Source organism: Vigna unguiculata, chromosome 9, assembly GCF_004118075.2.
Source record: "Vigna unguiculata cultivar IT97K-499-35 chromosome 9, ASM411807v1, whole genome shotgun sequence".
Taxonomy (NCBI): domain Eukaryota; kingdom Viridiplantae; phylum Streptophyta; class Magnoliopsida; order Fabales; family Fabaceae; genus Vigna; species Vigna unguiculata.
This window is the reverse complement of record NC_040287.1, coordinates 33,570,990-33,579,848: the sequence shown is the minus strand read 5'-3', so window position 1 is coordinate 33,579,848 and position 8,859 is coordinate 33,570,990. Positions and strand designations below refer to the sequence as shown.

General features: G+C 28.5%; 1 protein-coding gene across 1 annotated transcript; it reads left to right on the top strand.

Moving 5' to 3' along the window:
- The first annotated feature begins 4,700 nt into the window (after positions 1-4,700).
- Positions 4,701-8,552, top strand: LOC114164841 (WAT1-related protein At4g08290-like). Its single transcript, XM_028049611.1, has 6 exons — positions 4,701-5,011; positions 5,126-5,188; positions 6,967-7,327; positions 7,423-7,587; positions 7,669-7,820; positions 7,961-8,552. Exons 1-6 carry the CDS (start codon positions 4,800-4,802, stop codon positions 8,103-8,105), a joined length of 1,098 nt encoding a protein of 365 aa, XP_027905412.1. The 5' UTR covers positions 4,701-4,799; the 3' UTR covers positions 8,106-8,552.
- The last annotated feature ends 307 nt before the right edge of the window (positions 8,553-8,859 follow it).

The following is an 8,859-nucleotide window of genomic DNA, read 5'->3' as shown; positions in this document are numbered from 1 at the left end:
ACAGATATTTTATTTCCTATTACTTTTCCTCAACTTTTGGTTATTTAGTGTATTAATCTACATGAATTACACTATAAGTGAGAGAAAGATCTCTACCATATCAGATCTTCTTTTACTTGATACTTACAAATGCAACTCTTGTCGACAACATACTCATACATACATACATATGACTCAATCAATCCAATTTCAACATGTCATATATACATGTTAACATCATTAGTTAATAACATTTTTTAAATATTTTCATCTACGTATGTATACTTATATGGAACATTTTTTTCAACTTTTAAACATATAAATTTCATCGAATCAAAGTAGTTTAAGTTATACAATTTTTGCTTAAGAAAAATTCAAACAAAAAAATGGCTTTTATCATAATTTCTACCTTGAGCGAGAATCTAGCTTAAATAAGAATTTTTAACTTGAATAAGTATATTAAAGAAAAAATAGATCTCTTGCTTAAGGATAATATCTTGAACAAAAATAATCACAAAAGATATATCAAATTTACCTACCTTATTATTTTTTGCTTGAGGAGAAATATCTCATTTAAATAAAGATATATCTAAAAAGAAGAATGTGTAAAAACTTTAAAGTTATTTCAAGAGTCACCCAAAACTTATTTTATCAACTCAAGTATTCTTAACAAATTTAAAACAATATTTGACATTACACTCATGATTCAAAACTTGCATAGCACTGTCCTAACTTAAACTGCCTTCCCAATCTAAAGAAGTTCTAAATAAACAAATCTCAAACACTTAAACATACAAATATTCATCATACACAATTTCAACTCATTTTAAGCAAAGCATTCATTCTAACCGGTTTTACATGTCATACATACAAATTACTATTTTAAAATGATTACAAGTGAAATTTCTTTGTATTAATAGTACTATTAAATTATTTTTAATGCAATAAGTATATTTAATTGTATTTTATCATTTTAAATGATTAAAATCAATGATTTTTTTATTGGCGGTTATAATTAAGGCCTAATGTAACATAATTAAATATATAATGACCTTTTCAAAGTTTGTTTGAAAAAAAAAAACTTTGCTATAAATTTGATGAAAGAGGAATTGACTGCAGGTGAAGAATAAATAAAAAGAAAGACCAAAATCGCTGGTAAAAAAGAGAAGGAAAGATCAAAATTAAAAAAAAAAAGATAAATATTTCTTGAAGAAGTTTGATGTAAAAAAAAAAAATGAAAAATCAAATCCTAAAATCTATCAAAAGTTCGGTTACTACTTCATCATTTAAATTAGAATAATAATATAGATCAACAAATTCTATTTTGATTTCTTTTGGTTCATCACGTGCTCCATATATTTGTATCTTCAAAAGCAAATAGGACAGGATTGACCCACATAAAACAATGTTAAAGAATCATGAAACAAAATTTAGATTCTTCACACACACACACACACACACATATATATATATATATATATATATATATATATATATATATATATTGATAAAATATTGATAAAAATTAATAGGGAAATTGGATGAATTGACCCATAGTTTGACTTTCTTAGACTACTCATGGAGATGAGATCTATAGGAACTCACAAACTTCAATATCAAATCCAATCGAACTTACATTTTTTTATAAATGCACCCCCCATATTTACCATATTATCATCTCTTTTACTTTTGTTGGTATCACTTCTTTTACTTTTGTTAGGCATTTGCCCAAAGAAAAAGCAGATCAAAGAATTAGCATTAATTTTACGTTATTGTGGTCCTGGGTCGCAAAATTGTGAAAAGGTGGCAACATATAATTAACACTCATACGTGCCATTGTCACACATGTTTCTGTGTTGTGCTACTTATCTCTACATTCCAAATCTACTTTGAAATTATATAAACGAATAAATTAATTAAAGCAAATCATTATGAATAAAGAGGAAAAAAATAATTTTCTTTCTTACTCGTGTTGGACATCGTGCATGCACTCTTAATCAACGTAACTAAAGCCTATAATAATGCCAGAGATCTTTAACTAAATAAATTGAATAACTTACACTAACTTGTAGTAGTGACTAAATTTTTCTTTTGCTTGCTTTTTATAGTTTGATTGGAGTCCATTCCAAATAAAACAATCAATAGGTGTTTTGCCGTCTCATTTCGAATATATTCTTTAATGAACTAAATTTATTACATTAATTTTTATATGATTCATTTTATTAAATGAATTGCATTCTTAATTCTATAAGTTTTGATATTTTGAAATCAATAAATTTAAATATAAAGTAATAAAATTATTAAAAATAATATCTTAAAAAAGTGTATATATATATATTGCCAACGTCATGCAATAAGAATATGCAATAGAGAAAAAAAGGTTTATTTGATTCCATACATCCTTAATTAGTTTCTCAACAAAAGTGTTTGATATTCAAATAAGAGTTACAATTATAAAATATTCCCTACCTAAACCCTAAATCGTATATATTCTATTATAAGTGATTACACACATTTATTCTTTTTTTCTTAGACTCCATATTTAGGATGCAATATGGTTTCTCTTGAGAAAAAATCAGTAGTCTTATCAATAATGTCCCTCTAAGAACTAAAAGAAGAATTCAAATCTAACAATTCCTTATACGCACATACACACACTTCAATAAAGATTCCTTATACCAATTAATTTCAAAAAAACTACAGAAAATAATAATTTGGTAAAATGTAAGGTAAATCCTATTTTTTAAGATAAAAGTATTCTAAAATATAAATTACTTTCTAAGATTTGTTATGTTTGACAAAGTTGTCGACAATGAGAAAAAAGCTATATGATAAACAATTTAAAGTTTATATACAAAATCCATAAATCAAGTTTTAGCAACAAAATTTTTCATTATTTCAATTATATATAATTTATATTAAAAATAAAATGTTATAAATTTTTTTCATAAGTTTACTATAAGTTAATTATTTTTTATATTTAAAACTAATTTTCGTATATGTAATTAACCATAGTGCTATAGTTTTATGATTTAATTCAAATACTTATTATTTTTTCTAGACAAGTTCATCGAAGAAATGATTTAATTTATGAAAATAAAAAAGTAACTTAACTTTTAAAACGTCGTTCACAATTTTTAATATGAACTCCTCCATGTATGGGTGTCTCATCTTTCTTCTTCACTTCTTATCCCGTAAAAAAAGTTGATCCTGCACGCGATCATGGCATGGGGATTTACAACTTTCGTTATCCTTGAGCTAACTTACATCTATGTATTATTAAAAATGGTACCAAGAAAACGAAATTTCAATAACTTCATGTCCTCCACCAATAGTCTCGTCTGCGTGCACTGAATTTTTATTATAATGTAAACTTTTTAAAGTTTTTAGGAAGGAGGAAGCGATAAAAAGCAGAACATGATAATTACGTAAATGCAAAATCACACTTGTCTACAACTAAGTGGAGTTTGGCAAAAAGGTATTTCTTATAATAATAATAATTATTATTATTTTACTCATAACAATTAGTTAAGAAACCCTGGTGCGACAATTATAATTAAAAACTAATTTTCCACTAATTCTATAATTCAAAATTAAATTCATTCAATCACATAAAGAACGCACCCACATATTTGACATTTGACACTTTCCAGATATAGATTGTGTTTGTGATTATGTAATGTATATCAGACGGCATTACTAGTGATGATTTTTCACCCATTAATTAGCTTTAGTTATTGGGGCAGTTGATGATGCTTGACATGACACTGAGCAATCAAGTTTATTGTTTTTATCTATCTATCTATTCCTTAAATTTTAGGTACCTTCATAGGTCGAACAATCCGAGTGGATGTAGAATGTAACTTTGTTAATTATCCTATGCTAGATGTATCCATTTTTTACAATAAAGTTTATTCATCCTCTAGAAAAAACTGTTGTAAATTTTAGTTCGGATTTTAGACATTGATTCCCAGAAATATAGTGGCTCCACTAGAAATTACGAGTTAAATAGGGTTTTAGTTTTTATATTTATATATGAAATTTGAATTTGTTTACATTTTAAATTTTAATATATTTTAGTCTTAAATTTAAAAGAACGATGTTTTAGATTTGTAAATATAAATAATATAAATAATTCAAATACTAACCTCAAATATATCTTACACATAAAAAAATTGAAAATAATTATATTTATTATTTTTAAAATTTAGATATTAAAATATGTTAAAATTTTGAGATAAAAATAAATTTCAATTTAAAATTTAAGTTTTGAGACTAAAAAAAATATTTAACTCGAAATTATTACCGATATATTCACGAGTAAACCTAGTATTTCGGTTAAAACTATGAGCTTGCAAGAGAAAAATGTTAATCTCAACCGAAGGATGTGGAATAAATGTGTTTAGGACCCACTAACAGTGAAGAACAGTAGTATTATATAAAAGCAAAAACATATATAGTGTTTTGTTTTTTGTAGCATAAGATAAAGTTAGTTGCAGTGGATTTTGTGAAAAAAACTTGGAGCAGGGAAAGTGTATTCCGAGTCACGGCAACTGAATAGAGAGGGAATCAAGCAAAGCAAAGGTATTGCATTGCAGACACCCCCACTAAAATAATACTAATATAGCTTTTTTTTTTTTTTTTTTTGAGATTGACCAAAAGTATAACTTTAGAACAGGACTCCGATACTTATCGCTTATCCTCTTGCAGTGCAATTTGTCTTAATCATTACCCTTCGTGTTTATAAGCAACACCACTCTCCATGCACTTCAGAGTATAACTCTCTCTAAGTGTTATACAAATTTTTCATATACAAAAATATGGAACAAAAGTGTGGTTGTGCGAGTTTCGGAAACAACTTCAATAAGGCAAAGCCTTATTTGTTAACGGTCGGACTTCAATTTGGGTTCGCCGGAGCATACATCTTCTCCGTCGCCAGTCTCAACCGTGGAATGAATCGTTACGTTTTTGTCGTCTATCGTAATGCAATCGCTGCTTTGGCCCTAGCTCCTTTTGCATTGATTTTTGAGAGGTCAAATCTTAATTATTACATACATGCAGTGCTTGTGTTGTGTTTTTTGAAACATTTTGGGATATTAGTTCATGATGAAGTTTTGAAATTGGTGTGGTGGTTACAATTTTGCAGGAAAATTAGGCCGAAGATAACACTCCCTGTCTTCTTGCAGATAATGGCACTTGGATTTGTGGAGTAATCATCTAAAACCTTTGTCTATCACTATCAGTAAACAGTATATATAATAACACCTTCGTCCCTCTTCATATTTAACCTACTTTATAAAGACGTCATTTTAAGTTGAATAATATAACACTCACTTTATTTATAGGATTTTGCCTCTTAAAATAAATGTTTAACAGTATTTTGATAGCATTTTTCAATATAAAATAAATTATGCATTAAATTCTAAACATGTCGATATCATGCGTACTTACGCAACTATCTGATCAGGGGAAAAAATGATTAACGTGAAGTAGTAAATAAATGAAAGGTATGTCTGCTTTAATAAAAGGTTATTTTCCTGAGAGTTAAGGGAATACGGCATTGGAATATATTTTAAATATGACATAATTTAGTTTAAATGTGTTTTAAGTTGGTAAATAAATATGTAATTATGTAAACAGTAAAGAATACTTAAATAAAATGTTTTTGCTATATTTTAAAGATTTACAGAAAATTCATTGAAGACTGTATTGTGAAACTTTCTAATAAGCAATGGTGTTTTAAAAGCATTGGTTAAAGAATTGAAAGATTTTTTTTTTATGGAAAATTATGCGAGAACGTCTTAAGAAATCGTAAAGAATGCATTTTTACGAAATTATAAAAAATATCATTTGATTTTTTAATTAGCGTCTAACGTTTATCTAAAACATTTTATATACTTTTATTTTCTCAATCGGTTTAGGTCACATTATATAGTATTCCATTTTGATATACCATCCACTTTAATTGTATTAAATATAATCATGTTTGATTTGCTTTTTAAAATGAATACTATGAAAGAACCTTTTCCATATTGAACAAAAATATAAGATCACTTACTCTTTTGTTTTCCTTTCATTTCTCTTTTTTATAGTGTTTACTGTATATTTTATACAAAAGTTTTATACCAATACAATGTCAAGAATATACTGCTCAAGGCTTCAATCGGCCACTGAATCGCTTATATTTTCTGTTTTTATAATGACGTCATATATTCATTCTTCCTATAAGTTTCCATATTATTAAGCTTTTTGGTTTGAACTCAAATCTAAACACACCAGTTAGGTGTCCTTTCTTTGAAGTTGAGGAAGCTAAGGATCATTTTCTATGTGGGAATTGTTTGTTTGTTTTTTTAATTACAAAGCTTCTGTTATTAAAATTTTGTATAAAAAATACTGAAAATAGTTTTTTTTTTTTCTTTGTAGACTAATATTTGCAAACAAAAAAAGTAAAACAAAATTGTAGTTTTGCAATTGAAAGTACAAGTAAAATGAAGATAAAAGTACAGATAAACCAATTTGAAGGAGTATTTTGTTTCAAAAATCATGCCCTGATTGTTTGATAATTTGGAGGCAAAATTAAGGAATTAAGGATCATGTTAAATACAATTATGCTTTTAATAAGATATTATGTTTTTCACATACTAATTTTGTAAAGTCTTTTAACATTTAATTATACATTGTCATGTGTAGTTCGTTGGCTTTTATAATAACTACTTTTATAATATTTACGTTGTACATAAAAAAAAAAATAGTTGAAAACATTTGTGATTATGTTGCTCAAATTAGAGTAACAAAATTTGAATCAACAGAAATTGAAAAATTGTTGACCTGAATCTATTCAGACTAAAGCTAACTCTCTTTCCCGGCACTTGAACCTAGTAAAAGAAATTCACCCATTGTTAAAACACTGAAGATGCACTTTGAAACCAATTCAGTATTATTTTGACCATTGAAAGTTTTGTGATGACATTGAATCTCATATTTCAGACCAGTGATCGACCAAGGCTTCACTTTCTTGGGAATGCAATACACATCGGCTTCGTTTGCCTCTGCGATAATGAATGCAGTGCCTTCTGTGACTTTTGTGCTAGCCGTAATTCTAAGGTTAGAGCGTGTAAACGTTAAGGAAGTAAGGAGCCTAGCGAAGGTGATTGGGACATTGGTGACATTTTCAGGTGCTTTGTTAATGACACTTTACAAAGGTCCTGAATTTCACCTATTTCATTCTGCAAACACAACCCACAATCAAGACGGAGCTCACTCTCCACAACTTGTCAAACACTGGCTCTCAGGGACCCTCTTTCTTCTCCTGGGTTGTGTGGCTTGGTCATCTTTCTTCATTTTACAGGCATCGCATTTTTAACCTTAACTTTATCTTCTCTGACAGACACACTCTTATAATGTATACATATGTGTAACAAAAAAACATGTCTTATTTTGCAGTCCATAACACTGAAAAGGTATCCAGCAGAATTGTCTCTCTCTTCTTTGGTGTGCTTATCTGGTGTCGTGCAAGCTAGTGTGGTGGCAATTATTGCCACTCGTCATTCTGGGCTTGCAGCATGGGCCTTGGGCTGGGATTTCAGACTCTACGGCCCTCTCTACACGGTTAGTACCGGGCCCAAAGTATTATTTTGTCTAACTTTCACTGCAAGTTTTTCTCTTAATAAATGAATTTCAAAATTACAGGGAATTGTTACCTCTGGAATAACGTATTATGCGCAAGGGTTGGTGTTGCAAAGCAGAGGCCCGGTATTTTTAACTGCCTTTAATCCTCTTTGCATGGTCATAACGTGTGCTTTAGGCTCTTTCCTTTTTGCTGAGCAACTTCACCTGGGCAGGTAAATAATGCTTCTTACCTCTTCATTATTATTCTTTCGTCACAGTTATTCAAAGTTTGATTATTATTTTAATTCTAAGTATTCATTGTGTTGATATCAACTTTCTGAACCATGTTCTTTCTCTGTTGCACTAATTTCAGTATCATTGGGGCTGTGATCATCGCATTGGGTCTTTACTCTGTGGTGTGGGGCAAAGGCAAAGACCATTCAGACCCCACGCCATCATCTCCTACAATAAAACAAACGGAGACACAAAAATTGCCAATTTCCTCATCTGATATCTGACACGGAAATTTCAAAGGAATTTGTGAATGCCTTCAAAATTTGCAATAGTTATGTATGCAAGGTTCTCGCTTTTGGTCTCCACATTCTGAAGGGATAATCTCAGGTTGCTGCTACAAGCAATGCCATTTCCTTTGCTTCTTTATTTTATCATCCAAAAAGAAATCATAGCACCGTTTCATGCGAAGATAAGCTTTTAACCATGTTGTCTTTCGGTGGTTGATTTGCTCTTCTCCAACAACGAATAAACTTAAATGTCTCAATTCATATCTTTTTAAAGTAATTTATAATTAGTTTGAAGTGTTTTGTGATCTTGGTGCATGTTACGAATGATCAGAAAGTAAATTAAAAATCATTTCTAGACCGGATAATGTCTATCTTTGACAATTTGCTGCTATTTGAATTTCCACGTAATGTGATGAGATAAATGTATAAATAAGTGATTTAATATTTTATCTCTTTTATTTATTTAGATTTTTGTCATAATAGATATAATTTATCTATATTTCGTGAAATATAATTTTTGTCTTGGTTTGATGTGGTTCTCTCATATTTTGTATTCGTTTATTTAATTTTTTTACTACAAAAATTATTGATATTATCAACATAACTTTATTGACGAAAATAAATTAATCAAATTTAGTGATAGATTTTTAAATTTCAATTACCGACATTTTTTATTGGCGAATTTATTTTCGTTAATAAAATTTGTCTATAAATTCGTTAATAATACAAAATTAGAAGATGAAAAATGAAA